Below are 22,961 nucleotides of genomic sequence, written 5' to 3'. Positions count from 1 at the left end.
GAGAGGAGGAGAGAGAGAGGAAAGGAGGAGAGAGAGAGGAGAGAAGGAGAGAGAGAGGAAAGTAGTAGAGGAAAGGAGAGGAAAAGAAAGAGAGAGCGGGGTGAAGGGGGGGGAAGGGGGCTCGATCCAGCATCAAAACAATGCGATCGTATCACGCGGCGCCTCGGGGGTCAGGCGACGGCAGACTGCGCCTCGGAATCCTAGGCGCAAAGCGAGCGAAATGCGGTTTCGCCCAAACACTGACCTGAATTATTACGACCCGAATTCGGACCCGAAACAGAGCATCTGATTTTCAGGCAGAAAGAGGGAAGAGAGAGAATATTTGCGATGATTAAGATGTTGAAAGGGAGAGAGAGAAATAGAGAAAAAGCGAAAAAGGGGAAAGAAATGGCGAGGATAAGAAAAAAGTGAACAGCATGGAAGATAGAAAGAAAAAGACAAAGATAGAGAGAGAAGAGAAAGAGAAAAGGAGAGAGAGACCGACTAAGACCGAAAGAGAAAGAAAATGAGGAAAAAAAAGTAAGGAAAATAAAGCAAGCAAGAGAGAGCGTGAAAAGGAAAGAGAAAGAGAGAGCCAGGAAGACCAAAAGACAAAGAAAAAAAAACGAAAAGACAGAAAGAAAGAAAGAGAAAGAGAAAGAGAAAGAGAAAGAGAAAGAGAGAGAAAGAGAAAGAGAAAGAGAAAGAGAGAGAAAGAGCGAATGGGCACGTGAAGCTTGAGGGTCATCAAAACAATAAGATAATATCAGAGATGGATATTACAAGGCCCGAGGAGGGGGAGAGTGGTACGCGCCGGGGGGGGGGGATGATGGGGGAGAGGAGGGGGAGGGAGAATGGGGGAGAGGAGGGGGAGGGAGAATGGGGGAGAGGAGGAGGAGGGAGAATGGGGGAGGAGGGGGAGGGAGAATGGGGGAGAGGGAGGGGGAGGGGGAAAAGGGGAGAGTGATTGAAGGGAGAAGGGAGAGAGGAGAGAGGGTGGCGGAGTGAGAAGGGAGAGGGAGAAGAAGGAGAGAGAAGAGAGGAGGAGGAGTGGAAAGGGAGAGAGATATTAGACAAAATGGAGAAAAGGGCGAAGGGAAATTGGGAAGAGTATGGAAAACAAGAAGGGGAGAAGGAAGAGAAGGAGAAGGGTCGAGAAAGGAGAGACCGCGTGTGTGCCTATGTATCTGTTTCCCTGCATCACTCGTAGCTGCTCTTGTGCCTCGCGTCTTTCGAGGGGAAGAGAGAGAGAGAGAGAGAGAGAGAGAGAGAGAGAGAGAGAGAGAGAGAGAGAGAGAGAGAGAGAGAGAGAGAGAGAGAGAGAGAGAGATGGAAAAAAAGCCAAACAAATCAAGAAATTCCCCAAGCAAGCAAGCAAGCAAACAACCCTCCCATAACCCCCCGCCCCCACAATACCCCCCCCCCCAGACTCTAGATAGATTACCCCCCGGACGGACAAGCCTGAGCATTAATCCTGCGTAGGATTTGCCGGCAAGAAATCTCCCTCTGACTCGCTTCTCACCGCGGCATCGAAAACAGGTTGGCAGGCTTACACGTCTGTCCCTCCGTACTTGTCCTGACGGTCACTAAGCCCCGGGTAAGTACGTGTAAGTGCGCGTTTGTATGGGCGTACAAGGGTAATAAAAATGTACTAACTCTTTGTCCCAATGGCGGAGCTCTGAGTGACTCGCCAACATAACCACATCATAGACAAAGACGCGTCAGGCACCAAGACGGCCGCAAATCCTCGTCCAAGACACCACATCATGACTGCATGCCGTCCCTGCCTCCCCTGCCCCCCCCCTCCCCCTTCCCCCACAATCCCAAACTTTCCTCCTCGCCCTTCCCCCCCCCCCCAGCCTTCCCCTCACTCCTCCTTCCTGTCCCTCATCCCATGCCTCTATCTTCCCTCCCTTCCCCCAACATCCTCCAAGTTTCCCCTCCTCCCCCATCCCCAACCTTCCCTCCCTTCCCCCTTAACATCCCCCAACCTCCCTCTTCTCCCCCCCCCCATATCACGTCAGAAATCTACTCCTCCGCCGTCCTTCAGATTTCCTCCCCCACTCCATCACTTCTCCATCACTACTCCATCCATGCTCCTCCTTCCCCTCAAAACTCCCTCCACCGCCCACCAGAGCTTCCTTTCACGCCCATCAGACCTCCCCTCCCCCTTTCCTCCCGCTCAGAATTCCACCCCCCCCCCACCCCACCCCACCCCGTCACCCGCCTCGAAACAATGTAACAACAGCCTCATCTTCCTCCTCATCTTCTTCCAGGATCGCGGAGTCGCAGATCGGATCACGCGGGCCATTCCTAAATTCAAAAATCTTAGAAGAGATGATAAGCTGTGGATTAGTCCCGCCTCGAGCTCATCGAACTGCGGCCGAAGGCGCGCGGACGACTCTCGCCCTTAGCGCGGTTTCCCCGAGAGGCGAAGTTCGGCGTTCGCTCCGGGGAGGAGGAGGGGGGGGGGATACGTGAACGTCTCCCGTCGAGGATTTCCATATTGTCACCCGGGAGGCGAAGCGTTTCGTAAAGCATCGTTCGCGGGGGCCCATCGCCGTGCCTGTTACGAGGAGGCTGACGGCGGGCGATCCTTTACGGGAAATTCACGGATGGCTGTGATAACGCGGAGATGAGCAGATAAGTACTTCTATGTACTTGGTGATGCTGCGGCGGGGATTCTGTGATGGAGGAGCCCTCGCGGTGAGCTACGAATGTCGCGTCGTTTTCGTGAGCAGCAAATAACATAAATAACGTAAATAACAACGTGATTTAACTAATTATCGTATATAACAACGTATCTCACTAATAATAATTAACAACGTATCTATATAACAATAAATAAAGTTAACAAACGGTAAATAACACATGATAACTAACTCGGCAACTAACAAAGAGTAAATAACGTAACTAACGAACGGACTAACGATAAATGGCGCCTTTAACAAACTAATGATAAGTATCTAACATTGCGGTAAGTGATGTCACCGCAGTCTTGAAACATTCGATCCATAAAAAACATAAAAAATTAACAGTAAACACTAAGAATCGCCTCATCTTTGACCTCTCCTCTCACAGACACACACACACAAACACAGATAGACACACACAAACTCACACTCACACTCGCGCTCACGCTCACACTCACGCACACACACACACTCACACTCACACTCACACTCAACGCTCACGCTCACACTCACCCACTCAACACACTCCCTTCCTTCAAAACCCAAGTCCTCCCCAGCTCTACGAACGAAATATTTTTTTATTTATTTAATAATGAAAAGCCCAAAAGAAAAAAAAACGGAAAAAGTCGCCGGCCCTTGAGTGAAGTGTCACATACGAAGCTGACCCCAAGGGCCGCGTCGGGGAGGTCAACACACTGCCGAGGCTATAATTACAGGAGACTCGGATCTGTTGATGAGAGGAGGAGGAGGGGGGGAGAGAGGGGGGGACGTGATCTCTTTCCTTCTCCTGCTGTTTTTTTTTTCTCTCTCTCTTCTGCTTCTTATTCTTTCTTTTTCGTGTTCTTCTTCCCCCGTCCCCTCCTTCAATTCCTTCTTCTTCTCCTCTTCGCCCCCCTTCTTCTTCTTCTTCTTTCTCTTCTCCCCCCCCCCCTCCGCCACCGCCTTCCACTTCTCCCCATCCCTCGCCCTCCCACCCACCCATATACCAACCTACCCTCCTTCCTTCCCTCCCTCCCTCCCTCTCCCTCCCACCCACCCACCCCCTCCTTCCTCCCCTTCCTCCCTCCCTCTCCCTCCCACCCTCCCCCCTCCTTCCCTCCCTCCCTCCCTTCTCCCCCCCCCTTCCACCCATCCTCAGGCGACGTCGGTGGTTGATAGGCATCCGGAGACATCTCGAGGACACATTAATATGCCCGATGTCCCATTATTATCTCCAGTTGGCGTGTCCACGGCAAGACCTCGCCCCGCCCCGCCCGCCGTGCCACGAGGGTTTATATCTCTCCCCCGGTATGACTCGAACTGGTTATGCGCCTTCCCGGTAATATATGTACCCGTGCTGGTCATGATCCGTCCCTGTGTTTATTCGGTCTGGTATGCGCCGTCCTGGTATGATTTTTCGCAGTATGACCCGTCCTGGTATGATTTCCCCCCCCAGTATGACCCGTCCTGGTATGATCCGAGCTGGTATTACCCATCCCGGTATGATCCGTCCACACATGATCGCTCCCGGTATTGACCATCACAGTGTTCTCCTTACCGGTATGGTGTTTTCGGAGGGCAATAATATTACGAGTGTGAGTGACTGTGCGTTTGTGTATGACTGTCTGTAACCGTGCGTGTGTGCGTCTGTGTGCGTGTGCGCGTCTGTGTGCGTGTGCGCGTCTGTGTGCGTGTGCGAGTGTGCGTGTGTGGGGCCAGCCTTCGGGGCAGCTTCAGGGCGACATCAGTGACGCTATTTATATGCTAATTACATCAAACTCTCCCTTCTAGTTTCGCTTATGACGTCATGTCCCTTGCTACAGTTAGAGCGGGAAATTTAATATGTAGATCTGTTTTTCTTTACAAACATATACACGTGCGCATTGATATATGTGCGTGTGTGTGTGGTGTGTGTGTGTGTGTGTGTGTGTGTGTGTGTGTGTGTGTGTGTGTGTGTGTGTGTGTGTGTGTGTGTGGGGTGGTGAGGGAGAGGAGAGAGAGAGAGAGAGAGAGAGAGAAGAGAGAGAGAGAGAGGAGAGAGAGGGGAGAGGAGGGGGGAGAGAGAGAGAGAGGAGAGAGAGAGAGAGGAGAGAGAGAAGGAGAGGAGGAGAGAGAGAGAGGAGAGAAAGAGAGAGAGAGACACGAATCAAGAAAAGAAGAAAGAAACGAAGAAAGACTCTCCACTTCACGAAACCACACAGACACAGCAACGGAACCAGCAACGACCAATCACGACTTCCCAGATCAACGAAACTCATCATCTAAACGAGCAGTGAAACGAACGCTTCTTGTCATCAACGCAAAAACTACCGCTGTATAAACTCCCGAGGTTAATCAAAGCGAGCAATAAACAGCTTGACCCAAAAGGCATTCGATTCCCCTTGACACCGTGAAAAATAATTCAATTCCCTAAGAGATTAATGATGCACGGGACAGAGGGAGTAGGGAGTGGGAGAGAGAGAAGGGAGTAGGGAGATAAGGAGAGGGAGAGGGAGAGGGAGAGGGAGAAGGAGGAGGGAGGAGGGAGGAAGGAGGGGGAGGGGAAGGGAGAGAGAGGATGGATAGAGAGAGGGGAAAGAACAGGAAAATTTGATATATGTTTTTTTTTTTTGGTAGTTTAAAGCTCGGAGGTTAGAACAATTGAACAGATGGAGGCACAGCACACGTTTTGAACGAACGAAAAAAACACAAACTTGAGGGAATCAAAAGAACATGGTAGTCAAAAATTAAGATTGCAAGTTTCAAAAGAGCGACGAAATAAGCATCTGTGGACACGGGAGAAGAAGAAGAAGAAGAAGAAGAAGAAGAAGAAGAAGAAGAAGAAGAAGAAGAAAAAAAAAATACCAACAAAAGCTGATCAATCCCCGAACCGAGACGAAACAGCAACTATAAGATTTTAAAGGATATCATCTACCTTCTTACTCATTTTACCTCTCTCTCTCTCTCTCTCTCTCTCTCTCTCTCTCTCTCTCTCTCTCTCTCTCTCTCTCTCTCTCTCTCTCTCTCTCTCTCTCTCTCTCTCTCTCTCCTTCTTGCGCCCTAGCTCTCACCTCTCTTTTCTCTCCTTATCTCTCTATTTTGTTCCTACTCCTACTCCTCCTCCCCCTCACTTTTCTCCTCTCTCTCCCTCTCCCTTTCGTTTCTTTTTTCATTTCCTTCTTCTTTTTATCCGCGACAAAAATGGCGCCCGACACAACGACCCGAAAGGAGGCGGCGATCACGTGACAAAAACCCGCCGCCATTCTTTTTTTTTTACAGTTACCTTTTTGTTACACTGCATAAAAGAGAGCCACTTGTCGGCCTAAATCATATAGCCGATCAACACGCTCAAAAGGCCGTTTACTAGGCTGTGAAATCCGAAGAGGCCGTCTCGGTAGGCCTATGCGATGGGTGGGGCTAGGGAGGGGGGAAGAAGAGGAGAGGGGGGGGGGTATCGGCCGGGGCGGATACCCGTACCCATGCGGATCAGAGAATTGGGTATCGTAAAAGGGAGAGAGCGAAGGGAGTGGGGAGAGGGGGAGCGCGATGAGAGAGACAAACAGATGGGAAGTTAATTTTTGTAATGAACTGCACTTGAACAGACTGAGATAGATAGAGAGATAGAGAGAGAGAGAGAGAGAGAGAGAGAGAGAAGAGAGAGAGAGAGAGAGAGAGAGAGAGAGAGAGAGAGAGAGAGAGAGAGAGAGAGAGGCAGAGAGACCGAACGAGGAAACAGTGAATCCAAGAAGCCAGCCGGATCCCAGCAAGTGCTCGCCCGCCCCCCCCCCCCCCCGGCTGACACTCGGTAGCGCCCATCCCGCTATCCCGCGACAGACAGACAGGTCCCTTATACCCAGACGGGGCTCAGGGACAGGTAGCCCGGCGCAGCCAGGGGCACCGGCGACAGGAGTGGCGCGCCGACGGCAGCTGACCGCTACACATATATCACCGCTGACAACCGCTGACCGTTTGTCTGGTCAGATACTCGCCAGATTCGGAAATAAATCTTTATTGTCAAGTCCTTATTTGGAGCCATTCGGGAAATCACTCGGCGCCGATAACATCAACCGCGGAGCCCAAGCTCCCTCGGGATGTATTCATTTCCTCGCAGAGAAAAAATAAATAAATAAATATAAATAAAATAAATAAAACGACAAATATCTCTTCCCGAAAGTGTAAAGATAGTTCCATATTTCATAACGAACCGCTTCTAGTTATATCTAAACCTCCATAATTTTAACTAATTTTACATAAAAAAAAGGATAAATACGAATTTCTTAAGAGCCGCCTCTAGTTTTATCAAACTCCCATAGTTTTAATTAATGACCCGACTGACTAATGAAAGGCTGCATCATCATCTTCGGTGACTTCACAACGACCTACCAGAACGACTGGGCGTTCGTGGTCGTCGCTATATGATCCTATGTATGAATACGTGATCGCGCTTTAATAAAACGAATTGAATATATCATGATTATGTCTCCGGGGGAGCCTGCGTGTCCCGAATCGCCTTCTTCTCTGGAGGTCCTCCTCCTACTCTGGAAGCCCTTCTCGTATCCCTGAGGTCATCCTGATACTTTGGAGGTCCTTATACCACGGAGGTCCTTCTCGTTCAGATGGCTGTGGGAGGGGATCCAGAGGAGGAGGAGGAGGAGGAGGAGGAGGAGGAGGAGGAGGAGGAGGAGGAGGAAGATGAGGAGGAGGGAGAGGAGGAAGAAGAAGAGGAGGAGGAGGAGGAGGAGGAGGAGGAGGAGGAGGAGGAGAGAGGAGGAGGAGAGAGGAGGAGAGAGGAGGAGGAGAGGAACAGGAGGAGGAGGAGGAGGAGGAGGAGGAGGAGGAGGAGGAGGAGGAGAGGAGGAGGAGGAGGAGGAGGAGGAGGAGGAGGAGGAGGAGGGGAGGGGGGAGAGGCGAAGTCGGCGGCCACTCGGGGACAAAGAGCAGATAAATGGACACAAGCGGGCCCCCCGGGGGAATGTCGCTACGGCCCATCTCCTTGTACAATGACGACACAATCTCGACCTTCTGGCTTTGTTTGCACATCATTTGCAGTGTATAAAAACAGACGCCAACCCCCGGATTTAATTTTTCAGCGTCAACTGGCCTACGAGAGTGCCATTCACAAGGGGCCTTCGGTGGTTAGAGAGGGGGAGAGGGACGGGGAAGGGGGGGGAAGGAGGGAGGAAGGGAGAAGCCAATGAGGGAGGGAGGAAGGAGAGAGAGAGACCAACAACTGATAATTAATGACCGTCCATACCCCTGCTCGTCAGTCCCTAACTGGTTAATAGACCAGTCACATTACTTACCATCGTGATGCTGCCAAAAACGTTGCAGGATATTGTAAATGGCGTGTTTATTTGGCTTTTACACGGGCTCAGCGGCATAGCACGATATCAAATACCTCAAATCATCCCGCCCACGACTCTTCCCACCCACGGCGTAGGGCAGGGCGCGCAGACCCCTTCCTTCCCCCCTCAGCGCTAAACAACCGGATGTCGGCAATAAACGACATTTGATGGTTAACCTGATTACTAACGACACATGACGTATGGTCACCCTTAACCACCCCTTCCCCCTCTCCCTCCCTTGCCTCCCCTCCTCCCATTGACTACTTGCCCCCACCCCCACATAATACACAAAACGAGGTGAAAAGTTCCCTCGTTCCTGCACGGGAATAAACGAATCCCTCGCTGTCTTGAGTTTTAGGATCCCCTCAGTGGGGAAAACGCACTCAACACATTCATAAACAATTCATAGCTAACCCAACAGCCACAATGACAAGCAAAAAGTGGGGGGAAGGGGGGAGAAGAGGGAGGAGGAGAGGGAAGGAAGGGAGGAGGGGGAGAGAAGGAGGGAGGGAAGGGGGGCGAGGAACCAGGTGGCGAAGTGGCTTGACAGGAAGGCCTACGTTGACAATTATGACCAAAAGGTTATCTAATTACCATTCAAACGCTACTCCCCGGGATCTGTGACAACTGGCTACGAGGGGAGAGGGAGGGAGGGGAAGACAAGGAGGGGAGAGGGAGGGAGAGAGAAAGACTAGGAAGGGAGAGTTGGGTAATGGGGAAAAAGAGGGAAGGAGAGTGGGTTAACTAGGGAGAAGGTTATAATAAGAGAAAGGGTAAGGATGGGTGGAAATAAAGAGTAAAGACGGAGAGAGAGAGATAGGGAGGGAGGGAGGGAGGAGGGGAGGAGGGAGGGAGAGGAGGAGAGGGAGAGAGAGGAGAGAGAGAGAGAAGGAGGAGAGAGGAGAGAGAGAGAGAGAGAGAGAGAGAGAGAGAGAGAAGAGAGAGAGAGAGAAGAGAGAGAGAGAGAGGAGAGAGAGAGAGAGAGAGAGAGAGAATCAGAGAGAGAATCAGAGAGAGAATCAGAGAGAGAGAGAAAACCAAAGAGCGAATCAGAGTGCGAGAGAGAGAGAATCGGAAACAGACACACAGAGCAGAGAGGACAAACGAGAGAGGGGGTAAGGAGAGGCGTTGCCATAATATTGTCCCAACCAACGCTAACAAAAACCGCAGCTCGGACCGTCGGATATCAAAGGTCCTCAAAACACACAAGTTACCCCCAGAAATCGTGCGGTGATGCCCATGTCTCACTGAGGAAATAGGGATGGTATGGCCTCGGGATGGGAGGGAGGGAGGGAGGGAGGGAGGGAGGGAGGGAGGGAGGGGGGGACGGAAAGGAAGGAGGGAAGGAAAAAGGAGAGAGAGTAAGAGCAAGAGAGATAGACAGATAGATAGACAGATAGAGAGAGAGGGAGAGAGAGAGAGGGGGAGGGGGGGGAGGGAGGGAAGGAGAGAGAGAGAGGGGAGAGAGAGAGAGAGAGAGAGAGAGAGAGAGAGAGAGAGAGAGAGAGAGAGAGAGAGAGAGAGAGAGAGAGAGAGAGAGAGAGGAAGAAAAAAAATGATAAATTAATAATAATAATAACAATAACAATCATACCAATAATAATAAGAAGAAAAGAAGCCGAAATAGAAGAGAGAAAGACAGGTATGGAGAAGGGGGGAGAGGGGGGGAGGGGGTCAGCCGAGAGGAACCCAAGCGATATGGGGCATGATTGGCTCAGGTCGAGTGGGCGTGTCAGGTGCTCCACACATCACCAGCTCCCGCCCACTCCGCCCGTCCCAGCCACCCATCATTACGCGGCACATCACGGGCGCCTCATCACCATACGATAACGACCGACATCTATAAGGGTTCTCAGGCGCCAGGTTACGCGTAGAACAAGCAGTAGGGGAGGAGGGGAGGAGGGGGAGGGGGAGGGGGGGGAGGTGGTAAATGCGGATACGGAGGGGGGGGTAGGGGGAGGGATTGGGGAGAAGGGGAGGAATCGGGGAATTTTTGTCGGGTTGAGAAATCGGGAGGTAGGGAGGGGGGGGGGGAGAACGAAGGAGGGAGGGAGGGAGGGGGGGAGGGAGGGGGAAAGGAGGGAAAAGGGAGGGCAGGAAGGGAAGAGAAGGGAGTTGGGAAGAAAAGAAAAGAAAAGAAAGGGAAGAAATAGAATAAGGAACAACAGGAATAAGAGAAGAAAACGACACATAGGAGAAAAAAGAGGAAGAGAAGGAATAGGAGAAAGGAGAAGGAGGAGGAGGAGGAGGAGAAAAGAAGAAGAAGAAGAAGAAGAAGAAGAAGAAGAAGAAGAAGAAGAAGAAGAAGAGGCGGCCAGCGGGACGAAGAGGCGGTGATGGCAGCCATGGCTAATGCCATTACCATAACAAAGGGACCCAGGTTAATGGCGCAACCTTTATACCGCATCAGTCTCCCAGATTCTCATAGGCTTGCCGCATCTCGATAGAGAGAGAAAAACAAGAAAAAAAAACGCATTTCTATTCCTGTAAAGGCTATATTACCCCCCCTCCCCCCTTCCCCGCCCTTAAAAACCCTAGTTTATCCTCGCGCCGCGCCCGTCAATACACACAGAGCTCCCTTACATGCGTCTGCACGTGGAGATGAGTGACGTCACAATGAAATTTCTGCTTACGTAATGCGATGTCCTCGTAAAGTGTGATCTCGGCCTACGTGGCTGCGGGCGAGGAGGAGAGGGGGGAGGGAAGGGGGAGATAGATAGATAGATAGATAGAGGGAGAGAGGGAGGGGGAGATAGATAGATAGATAGATAGAGGGAGAGAGGGAGGAGAGAGGGAGGGAGAGAGAGAGAGAGAAGAAGAAGAGAGAAAAGGAGGAGAGAGAGAGAGAGAAGAGAGAGAGAGAGAGGGGAGGGGGGGGGAGGGAGGGGGGGAGGGAGGGAGGGAGGGAGGGAGGGGGGAGGGAGGGAGGGAGGGAGGGGGGGAGGGAGGGAAGAGAGAGAGAGGGAGAGGAGAGAGAGAGAGGAAGAGAGAGAGAGAGAGAGGAAAAGAGAGGAGAGAGGAGAGGGGAGAGAGAGAGAGAGAGAAGCGGAACGTGGGCGTGGGTGTTAATGTGGGCGTATTCGTCGGGCGTCAGACGCTATAATCTACCGAAGGGACGAACGAGTGAACAAGGAGATAAGAGATGCGATAACATTTACTAATGATTATGAGGATAACGAAAATGACGTCATCAATAATTAAGTCGTAGAAGAGGCGGACGAGGAAGTTTGATGACTCAGAGGAGGAGGAGGAAGTTCGATGAACCATAAAAGGAAGAAGTTTGGCGACTAAGAAAGGGAAAAATTGATGATTGAGAAAAGGAGGAGGAAGAGGACGAGGACGAAGAGGACGAGGACGAAGAGGACGAGGAGGAAGAGGAAGAAAAGAAAGAAAGAGGAGGCGGCGGTGAGAAGAATAAGAATAATCAGAAAATAAAGAGTGAGGAGAAGGAAAAGAACAAGCAGAATAATAATAACGAGGAGGAGGAGGAGGACAAGGAAGAGGAATAGGCTGCGGTGAGATACGGCGAGGAGCGCGAGGCCAAGGGGGGGGAGGAGCGTGAGGTCAGGCAGATAGCAATCAGGACGATACATCAGGAGTCGTCAATTAGGTGGGGTTTGCGGTGGCGAACGGCGGCGTATAAGGCACACTACCCCCGCCCCTACGACCCCCATTCCCTCTACGATAGCTCCCTTCGCTTCGACTCCCCCTCCCTCCCTCCCTTCTTCCCTCCCTCCCTCCCCACCCCTCCAAAAAACACACCCCGGTTTGGGGCCCGCCCCCCCCCCCCCTCTCTTGCTTCAGACCCCCTTACCTTCGCTTCTCGGGGCGCATCAGGTCACTACGCTTTCCTGTGATCTCTTTCCTGTTCTCTTTTTCCCCTCTGTCTCTCATTATCATTTATAAGCACTGCTTTTTTACCAATCACAACCCCTCACTTTTTTTTTTTATCCTCCCTCCCTCCCTCTCCTTCCCCTTTTCCCCCTTCCCCTCCCTCCTTCCCTCCCTCCTTCCCTCCCTCCCTCCCCCTTTTTCCTTCCCTCCCCTCCCTCCCTCCCCTTTCCCCTTTTCCCCCTTCCCCTTCCCCTTTTCCGTTGTTTTTCCCCCAAATTTCCGATTCTGACTCAAAGACCAAAATCTATAAATAAAAGGCGAAATACCTACCCGAAAAAAAAGCTCGTTTGCCAAGAGATCGCAGCCGATACGCGGAGAAGGGAGAGGAGGTAATCTTTACACCCGTTTCCCTTTTGATTAAGAAATCTACATTTTGGCAAAGTGTAATAAATCCGGGTTTTCGGAAGAAGTAGTAGTAGTTGTAATTGTAGTTGTAGTAATAGTAATAGTCGTAATAATAGTAATAATAACAGCAATAGTAATAGTAATAGTAATAGTAGTAGTATAGTAATAGTAATATCAGTAGTAGTAGTAATAATAATAACAGCAATAGTAGTGGTAACAGTAATAGTAGTAGTAGTAGTAGTAGTAGTAGTAGTAGATGAAGAAGAAGAAAAACAAAAGGGGAAAGAAGACAGAATTAAAAGCAGAAGAGGAGGAGGAGGAAGATAAGGCCAAGTAGAAAGAAATAAACGTCATTATACATAAGAGTACACACACATCGTAAAAAAACGAGAAATTCAAACTTTGGCAAAACATAATAAGCATTGATTGGAAAAAAACCTGGGAGCCACACGAAACAAGCGTGGCATCTTTTAAAAAGATACATATCTATTAAATAAATGTACACATTTGAATTTAAAACGCATTGATTCATTTCCCATCCTGATTAATTTTCGGGAGAAACATTTACAATTCAAAACGGCGAAAGCTGTGAGAGAGAGAGAGAAAAACGACAAGAATAAATTACTTGAACTCCCGCCATAACTAGAAGACAAAGATCAGATTAAATTCGAGATCTTTTTCCCGCGATACTGGAAGGCAGCGCCCCCCCCCCCCCAGCTATACCCCTCCCCTCCCCCCTTAGACAAGGAATATTCCCCTCTCCCTCACACTCCCTTCCTTCCCCCTCCCCCTCACACCCCCTTCCTCCCCCCTTCCTTCCCTTCCTTCCCCCCCTCCCCCCTTCCTGCACCCCTTCTCCCTCACACCCCCTTCCTCCCCCTGTCCCCTATACCCCCTACCCGCCCACCCCGCCCTTTCCCGTCAAGGTGCCGTACGGGAGCGTGGGCGGGGGAGGCGCGAGGGCGTGCGGAGGGCGTGCGGGAGGGCGGGCCGAGGAGGGGCGGCATCACACTCCGGAGGGGCGATAGCATCGGGCATCGTGTTCGTAAATTGTTAAAGCGCCGTCCTGTGCCCGACCCGAGGCCCGCCTGTGATTGGTCGCCCGGGATTTACGGCGCGAGGGATTGGTCCCGCGAATGAGGCTGATTATATCTGCCAATCTCTCATACAAACATCCTGGCTTGCTCTTTTTTCGCCCTGCCGATGAAATAACGATGGGTTTCCGATGAGGTCCTCAACCCCTTCGGTCCGACTCGCGGTTTCCTCTCCTTCTCCATCTCCCTCTTTCTCTCCTATCTCCCTCTCCTCTCTGTACCTCTCCCATCTCTCTCTGTTCTTCTTCTCTTCTCACTCTCTCCTCTCTCTCTCTCTTCTCCTCTCTCTCTGTTTATCTCCTCTCTGTTTCATTTCTCTCTCTCGTTCCCTCTCTTCCTCCCTCTCCCTCCTTCCTCCCTCTCCACTCTTCTCCCCTCTCCCTCCCCCCCCCTTAGCACCGGCTATGTATATCAGGCAAGTTTTCGGAGCAGCTCCTTCCCTCTCCTCAATCTCGCTCTCCTTAAAGAAAAATCGAACGAAACGGAAAGAAAAAGACAATAAAGAGAGAGAGACTGCAGAGAGATGATGAGAGAGGAGAGAGAAGAAATCAGAGAGAGTGAGAGAGAGAGATCGAGAGACGAAGAGAGAAGAAGGGAGAAAGAAAGAGAGAGAGAGAGAGAGAAATGAGAAGAGAGAAATGAAGAGAGAGAGAAGATGAGAGGAGAGAGAGAGAGAGAGAGAGAGAGAGAGAGAGAGAGAGAGAGAGAGAGAGAGAGGGAGAGATTCTTTCTGAACAGATCATGCACTAGATCATGCTCGCACGCCCGCACGCCCACGAGGCAAGGAGAGCGTACGTGAATACTTCAAACACCGAATCACACCCATATCTCTCCACGCCACCCACGCCCGCACCTCACAACCTCACGTCCATACGCCCGTACGCCCACACCACCTCTCCCACATATCCATGCTAACGCACTGACCAACGCCCACGCCCACGCCCACGTCTACACCAATACCAACACATGTCCCACGCCCACGCCAATACCCACACGACCCACGCCCGCACCAATACCCACACACACCCGGCGCCCACACCAATACCCACACACACCCGCGCCCACACCAATACCCACACACACCCCGCGCCCGCACCAATACCCACACACACCCGGCGCCCACACCAATACCCACACACACAACCTGGCGCCCACACCCAGGTAAAGCGGGCGTACGGGCGGAGGGGGGGGGCGAGGGGGGATGGGGGGGGAAGCAATCTCACGCGCGGAACAAAGAGTGACGGTAACGCATTATACCCTTCATAAAACACGGGGTATAAATGCCCCAGCCATAAGCCGGCGCCCTCGCAGCACCCGCTAATGAGGTGGGCGTTGATGAATGACACAGCTGTGATGCATTGGGTCGGTGGTGAATGGGGTGGCATGGTATGCCGACCGTGGCTGATCATGATGATGATGGTAATGGTGTTGATGGTGATAGTGATAGTGATAGTGAAGATGAAGATGAAGATGAAGATGAAGATGAAGATGAAGATGAAGATGGGGAGAGGGGAGAGGAGGAGGAGGAGGGGGAGGAGGGGAGGGAGAGAAGGAGAGAGGAGAAGAAAGGAAGGAGAGAAAGAGAAAAGAGAAGAGGAAGGGAAGGGGGAAAGAAAAAGTAAAGCGGAAAAAGAAAAAAAATGGAGAGGGAAAAAAGAGCAGAAAAAGAGAAAGAGAAAAAAAAAACAATACGAAGGGAATAATATCGAAAAATGACAAATGACGGAAAGACAGGGGGGGGGGGGTAAAGTCAATACAGGCGGGGACGAGAGCAAGGGGTGTGGGGCCCGGGGTGTGGGGCACGGGGTGGGGGAAGGTGTGGGACACGGGAGGTAACGGGCATACGTTGTGGGAGCACGGGGTAGTGGCCACGCCAGGCCGTGGGGCCCGCACACCGGTAGTGGGGACGGGGTGTGGGGCACGGGGTTGGGGATCGGGGGGTGGGGACGGGGTGTGGGGCACGGTGGTTGTGGGGAGGGGTTGTGGGGCACGGGGTTGGGGCACTGGGTGTGGGGCAGTGGAAGTGGGCAGGATGAGGGACGGGGTGGGGGGACGGGTGTAGGGGCACGGGGTGGGAGGCAGGGGGATGGGAGCACGGGGTAGTGGGGCAAGAGAAGGGATGAGAGCAGGGGAATGGGGGAAAACGGGGTGTGGGGCAGGGGTGGGGGCAGGGGGTGGGGCACGGGGTGTGGGGCACGGGGTAGTGAAGAAAAAACGGGAAGTGGGAAAACGGAAAGTGGGGCACGGGGATGTGGGGGCACGGGTGTGAGGGCACACGGGGTGTGGGGCACGGGGTGTGGGGCACGGGGTGTGGGGGCATCTGGAGCACGGGGGAGGAGGGGGGGGGCGAGGCAACGAGTAGGTCCGCGGCAGTAAATCAAAAAGGCCTTTACGAGTTTTCTTCACCTCGACTCCCGTAAAAAAAAAAGAGGGAGAGAGAAAAAAAGAAGCAAAAATGAGAAAAAGCCTCTCGTGAGCTGTTGTGGGTGAAGTTGTAGCTGTAGTAGTAATAGTAGTAGTAGTAGTAGTAGTAGTAGTAGTAGTAGTAGTAGTAGTGTAGTAGTAGTAGTAGTAATAGTAGTAATATAGTAGTAGTAATAGTAGTAGTAGTAAGTAGTATAGTAGTAGTAATAGTAGTAGTAGTAGTGTGTGTGGTGGTAGTAGTCGTAGTTAGCAGTTGTTGCTGTTGTTGTTGTTGTTGTTGTTGTTGTTGTTGTTGTTGTTGTTGTTGTGACTTCTCAGCTCACAAGTAACACTCAACGCACCGTCGACGAGGCTCGCTCGCTCCCGTTCCCAAATCTAAGGAAAAGCGGATCACAAGCAAAACACGAAGGGCGCATCACAGCTTGCAGTCTGCTTGACCCCCCCCCCCCCCCGCTTGCGCCCTTGCTCTCCTGCTTGCTCCCCTGCTTGAGGACAGAGGGACGAGTGGGCGTGCGGGGCGGGTGGGCGGCCAACAGAGATGGTTTACTGCGGGCGGTTCATCACCCGTTCAAGAGATGCCATCACGCGTTATCTCCCTCCCTCCGCCGCCCGTCCTAACAAAGGGAGCCCCCGATTCTCGTTCGTCTTCCTCTTCCTCCTCTTATTCTTGTTCGTTTTCTCATTATCCTTCTTCATCATCATCTTTTTCCTTTTCTCCTTCTTCTTCTTCTTCTTCTTCTTTTCTTCTGCCGTTTCTTCTCCCTTTTTCTTCGTCTCCTCCCCCCCCTCACCCTCTCCTCACCCTTCCACTACCCCCTCCACTTGCATTCTCCTCCCCCCCCCCCACACACACACACACTACCACCCCAGCACCTTCATTTTTCCTAAATCTCCCATTTTCCATTCCCCATTTCCCGTCGCCCACCCCCCTCTCCCCCCCCCCCTTCCTTTCCCTCCCAATGTTCAAAATTTCGCGCCATCTTTCCCCTTCCTATCCCCCCCCCTTATTTTTTGGCCCAAGAATCTGCCGAGTCACCGCGCTCATCGCAAGCAGGATCTGACCCTAAATCATGCTCTGCAAAAGGTGTTTGGAATCCTTAGATAATCAGCGAACTGCCACGTATCCCTAAAAGCGGGGCATCCATGACGGAGGGGCGGTCATCCTCCTCATAAGTCTGTGTTTTCTCATTTTCCCATTTTCCCCTCCTGTTCTCTGGTCTCCTCTCTTTTCTTCTATTCTTTTCTTTTCCTGTAACTTCCAATTAGCTAGCCTTCCTTCCTTCTCTCTCTCTCTCTCTCTCTCTCTCTCTCTCTCTCTCTCTCTCTCTCTCTCTCTCTCTCTCTCTCTCTCTCTCTCTCTCTCTCTCTCTCTCTCTCTCAATTTCATGATTCTCCTTTTTTATTGTCTGTTCTCCTTCCTTCCCTGTCCTTATGATTCCATTTCCCTTCCCCCCTTTCTCTCCCTCCCCCTCCCATCCTAACTACCGCCACCCCCTCCCTATCCTCTCCCTTCCCTTCCCCTCCCTACCCTCCCCCTCCCCCCCTCCACCCGCCATCGCAGTAATGTACAATTTTCATATTCATGCCCAGCCATCCCGGCCAAATTATGACTTTTTTGATAATGCCTCGATCGCTATAAATTCCCTACGACGGACATTAACGATTAAAACCTCCGCGGAACAGACGCGGCGTAAATCACGGGGTCTCTAAGGCTTAAATCACCCGACGCAGGCGCTGAGGAATGGCCCTTCCGGCCATTGATGGATACGACTCTCTTGCCCCTGTAATGAGATGTCGGAATTAAATAATGCTTGATTTTGCTTAGATAAGGATCGCGGGTTTGAAGCCTTAGCCTACAATGGTCACTACTCTCATTACCATCCGATAATTGGTCAATCGGACAGCGGGAGGCGAGCGCTGGGCCAATCAGAATGCAGTATTTTATTACCCCCTGTTGCGATTGGACAGATGAGGTAATCCGACGCCCACCGGACGGGCTGCCGCGGAGGCCGTGATGGAGCTCCCTTCTCCCAATTATAAATCCAACCGCTATACTTCATTATGGCAACAGGTAAGCCCCACACCTTGACGGCCTAACGTTGGGGGGAGGGGGGGTGGGGGAAGGGGAGCAGTGGGCGCATTCCTCAGCGATAACGCCCACGCCCTTCTTGTCCTCACGCCCACTAAACAGATTGAGAAGGAAGGCTGCCATTGCATTCGAGGTCCACTTATCTGTAGAGCAAGAGTTCTTTTTGTCTCCTTTCCCATTTCTCTTTCTTTCCCTTTAACTCTTAATTCCTTCCCGTTCCTCTTTTCCATTTCGCTCTCCCCATCTAATATTCCCTTCCCCCTCCCCCCTTCCCCATCCCCTATCTCCTATCCCCTTCTCCCTCCCCTCTCCCCTATCCCTTTCCCCCTCCCCTATCTCCTATCCCCTTCTCCCTCCCCTCTCTCTTACCCCTTTCCCCCTCCCCTATCTTCTATCTCCTTCCCCCTCTCCCTACTCTGTATTCTTCTCTTTCCTTTTCCTCTTCCTCTTCCTCTCTTCCCTTCCCCCCCTGCTGTGTTGAGAGCAGGTCCCACTGTGTAGCGGCCGGGGAGGAACATAGCAAACATATCCTGTATGTCTTGACATGAGAATAATCATATGAAAACGATTTTTTCTATTTTCTTCTCTCTATCTATCTATCTATCTATCTATAATTTGCTCATTCACTCTCTCACTCGACTCACACACTCGACTCACACACTCGACTCACACACTCGACTCACACACTCGACTCTCACACTCGACTCTCACACTCGACTCTCACACTCGACTCTCACACTCGACTCTCACACTCGACTCTCACACTCGACTCTCACACTCGACTCTCACACTCGACTCACACACTCAACTCACACACTCAACCACTCAACTCACACACTCAACTCACACACTCAACTCACACACTCAACTCACACACTCAACTCACACACTCAACTCCCTCATTCACTCGCTCTATAAGTGTGTATGTGTTTGTTAGTATAAACGTTTGTTTGTGCATGCGTATATGTGTATGTGCGTGTGTGCGCGTGAGTTGCATGGGCGTGTGCTGCAGGTCCGCCCGCCCGCCTGAGCGATGGGCGTGCGGCATGCGAGGCGAGCATTCGTCAATCACGCCGCGGCCGCCCGGCTGGCCCGGGCTGGCCCGGGCAGCGACGGAGGGCCAGTGCGGCCATCCTCGGGCATCCCCCTCGCCCCCCTGGCCAAAAGCACCGCAAGCACAGCCGGAAAGCCGCAGGACCGGGCCGCAAGCGGGACGGCGCGAAGCCAGGCGGTAACGAAGGCCGCGCCGCCGCCGGCCGCTGGCAGGGATCAGATAAGGCCTGATACATCACCCATATTTTAATAGACGGCCCAACGCGCCGAGACTTTACTGCCGATTATTCTCCGTAATTGGCTGATGATTTTTAATGTTAATTTGGTCTCGGGACGTGGAGCTTTTTCTTTCTCTCTCTCTCTCTCTCTCTCTCTCTCTCTCTCTCTCTCTCTCTCTCTCTCTCTCTCTCTCTCTCTCTCTCTCTCTCTCTCTCTCTATCACTCCTCTTACCTTCCCAGTTCGCACGGTCTTCAATCCTCTCTTCCCCACTTCATCGATCTCTTCGTACGCATTTTCCTCTCCTCATTTGCCTCTATTCCTATTTTCATTTGACGATTTTTCTCTGTTCATTTGGTTGTATTCCTATTCTCATTTGACCCTTTTTCTCTCTTCATTTGCCTCTTTTGCCTCCTTTTCGCCGCTCGAAACCACCGCTAGGAATCATCGCTAGCCGAGTGCCACCGGACATCCCCCCCCCGCCCCTCTTCCCCACCCCATCCTTATCTCCCATTGCAACGCCCTGGCAGAAAGGGAGCCAACGGGGAGGGGTTGGGCGAGGGAGGCTGGAGGTCGTCTGAGGGTTGGGTATAGAAGGGGTAGGGGGGAAGGCAGGGGAAGTGAGGTTGTATTGAAGAAGAGTCTGCTTCGCCCCTACCACCTGATGCTGTGGTGGAGACCTCCCTTCCTTCCCCCTCCCTTCCATTCTCTCCTCGCCGTATGTAGGCGCGTCTTGCATGCTCTCCCTCCCCTCCTTTCCCTTTCTCTCTCTCTCCATTTGCCCTCTGCTCCTCCCTTCTTTCCTATCCCTCTTCGTTCTCCCTCTGCCCTCTTCTTTCTCTCTCATCCCTCTCCCTCCTCCTTTCCCTCTGCCTCTCCCTCTCCCTCTTCTCTCATGCATCTGTCCTAGCTCTCCTCTTTTCCCTCTTCTCCTTTCCTTCTGCCGCTGTCTGTCAGCGGGCCAGGCGAGGCGAGGCGAGGCGAGGCGAGGCAAAGGGCAGTGAGGCAAGGCGACGGGAGGCGAGCGAGGTGTCAGCAGCACGAGCAGCAGCCCCATGAGCTAAGCAGGCAGCAGGCGAGGGCGGCACACTGAGCCTCCTGCTGCGAGGTGGTTTATGAGAGTCAACAAGCTGATGCGGCTGACACTCACCATCAGCATCACTACATAACGTCTTTATAACCCTCTGCCGCCGCCCTGCAGGGGGCCCACACGCTTGCAAGGGTGGGCCCGGCCCTCAACGCCGCCGCCGCCTTCGGTGGTCCCTCGGCGCTCGCCTGCGCTTTCCTTTCTCTCTCTTTCCCTCTTTCTCGTCTCTATGTTCTTCTTATTTCCCCTCCACTCCCTCTTCCCTTCTCTCTCTCTCTCTCTCTCTCTCTCTCTCTCTCTCTCTCTCTCTCTCTCTCTCTCTCTCTCTCTCTCTCTCTCTCCCTCCCTCCCCCGTCATCCATCACAATTTTTTTCAATCTTTGCTTTCTCGTGGCCTGTTACCTCTCCGCCCATCGTTTGGCCTGAATGTCGAACGACCGCACTGCAATCTGCGCCGATTTGCACGCTGCAGCTAAATACAGCAATTTACTGCTACAGCGACGCCCCCGTCCCCCTCCACCTACCTCCCTCGAACCCGCACCATTCCCCTTACCGCTACTCCCTCCCTCCTCGTTCCCCTCTCTTTACCATTTCTCGCCCCCGAACTTTTCTCCACCCATCCCCTCCCCCTACTTTCCTCCCTCAACCCCACCCTACTGCCTTCCCCCCTCCTCCTCTCCTTCTTCCCCGTCGTTCACTCCTCTCATAACCTTTACGCGGCCATTAACGACAAGGCGCATCAGGGCGAAGTCGCTCCAGCCAATCAGCGCCCGTTTAAGCCACTTCAGGCCAATCAGCGCTCGTTTACTGCTGATGTCCCAGCCATTCAAACCTTATCAGCACAATTCGCTGACCAATCAAGACCCGTTAACACCGGGCACGGCGACCAATCAAAAGGCCGCATTATCCTCTATTAGAGGTCGAAATTACAGCAATCTTTGCATGATGGTTGCCTGTAATCTTCGGCAACATAAATATCACTCACCGAGTAGCACCGCCAGGGGCTATGTGTACACGGCGAGTGCTTGTGTACACAACCCGACTCTTGAGACTATATCATCGCCCCCGTATGTACACCAGGGCTACAATTGCACACCGAGGCTACATTGCTAGCCGGGGCTACGCACACGACGGCCGGTGTTTGCCTCGGGCTCCGGTTGGAATCCAATTTCAACCCCAATCAAGATACAACAATTAATCACTGCGGGAGATTAATGCGACGGCCTCATCTCCTCCATCATCGGGACGGAGAGGGAAGACGGCTGGACCACGCGGAGGTGAGGGGGTGGGAGGGGGAGAGGGGGAGTGGGGAGGGAGCAGAGAGGGAGCGGGGTGGGGTAGGAGGGAGGTAGGTTTGGAAGGGAGTGGGGAGGGAGATGGGAGTGAGTTGGAAGTTAAGAGGGAGTGGGGAAGGGATGGAGTTGGGAGGGATTTGGGTGGGGATAAGTATCGAGAGGAGGAGAAGGAATGAGGATGAGGACGAAGAAAGCCGAGGATTACGGAATATGAAGAGCCGGAGACGAAGAAACAGACGAAGGGGGCGATCAATCACACAAAGAAACCCAAGGACGAGCCAGCAGGAGAAGAATGCGCGGCCGACAGCGGACGAAAAGGCAAAGCCGCGAAACACGGCGGGCGCGGCGTCGAGACGACGATCTGCCAGGGGCCGCGACCGGGTCCCACTGCAGCCCGGGCTTAGATTACACACGCAAAAACCCGAACCATAAATTACGGCGCAGGATGTGGCTTGTGGCAGATCCATACGGGGCGGCGACCCGCCACCGTCGCCGTCGTCGCGCTCCCGTTCTGCCCCCCCCCCCCCCCAGGCAGGCAGGCAGGGCGAGGGACTCGGTAGCAGCTCGTCCTGGTGGTTCGCTCGTGCTTTCTAGTAGCCGTGCGTCCTTCTAGTTACTCTTGCGTCCTAGCAGTCGCTTGTCTGCCCCGATAGTCGCTCGTGCAACCTGGTAAACGCGCGTCTTGCTACATAAACATCCAGACGACACACGACCGAGATTGCAGAATGAATCGACGATGCTATCGAGAATCTCGCTCACTGACATCACCCCCGCGTCGTTATCAGCCGAATGAAAGATGTCAACAGTCACAACGAGCCTTGTAAAGCGGGCAGAGAGGCTGAACTAATTGCACCGCGTTGCCCTCGTGTTGCAGCCGTCCAAATATGCAACAAAACACATACAGATAAAAATATTGGAAACAAAAACGCTCGCCAGATCAGGGGCGCACATGCGCCTGTCTTGCCCCGGACGCCCTGGCTACCCATGATTGAAGGCGCGATGCACAGATAACACGGACGAGGGCAGGCGAACACCGCCCTTGCGCACTCCCGCCGTAGGGCCGCCGCCCCCCCAGCGCGCCCTCCGTCGCCCTTACCGCCCTCGGGTACAAAGGTCATTTCCAGACGGGGAAAAATTATAAGATTCGGCAAAAGTGGTTTAGCAACCGACCGGGATCGGCGCGGGAGGCTCCGTCCCTTTGTGCATCGCCTTCTCGCCGCTGAGGACGGACGGACGGGGAGAGCAGCGAAGAGAGGGAGGGAAAGGCCGCGAAGAGGGAGACCCGGGGAGGAGGAGGAATTAGCAGAGGACGAACTGCAACAAAGCCTTGCAAACAAGGGGGGGGAGGGGGCGGGCGGCTGTGCAACAACGCCAAGGAGCCTCACAAGCGCAGGCAGAGACAAGGGATTCACGACTGTTGACTCGGCCTTGACTCGCCCCGTCGCCTCGCCATCCTCGCCACGTCATTATCGCACCTATCACCCACGC

General features: G+C 52.8%; 1 protein-coding gene across 1 annotated transcript; it reads right to left on the bottom strand.

Moving 5' to 3' along the window:
* Positions 1 to 15,058: 15,058 nt before the first annotated feature.
* On the bottom strand, positions 15,059 to 15,628 carry LOC119595180 (vegetative cell wall protein gp1-like). The gene has a single exon (XM_037944348.1). The coding sequence runs from the start codon at positions 15,626 to 15,628 to the stop codon at positions 15,059 to 15,061; it is 570 nt and encodes a 189-aa protein (XP_037800276.1).
* Between the last annotated feature and the right edge of the window lie 7,333 nt (positions 15,629 to 22,961).

This window comes from Penaeus monodon, chromosome 35 (assembly GCF_015228065.2).
Source record: "Penaeus monodon isolate SGIC_2016 chromosome 35, NSTDA_Pmon_1, whole genome shotgun sequence".
NCBI classification, from domain to species: Eukaryota; Metazoa; Arthropoda; class Malacostraca; order Decapoda; family Penaeidae; genus Penaeus; species Penaeus monodon.
This window is presented reverse-complemented; position numbering and strand designations above follow the sequence as displayed.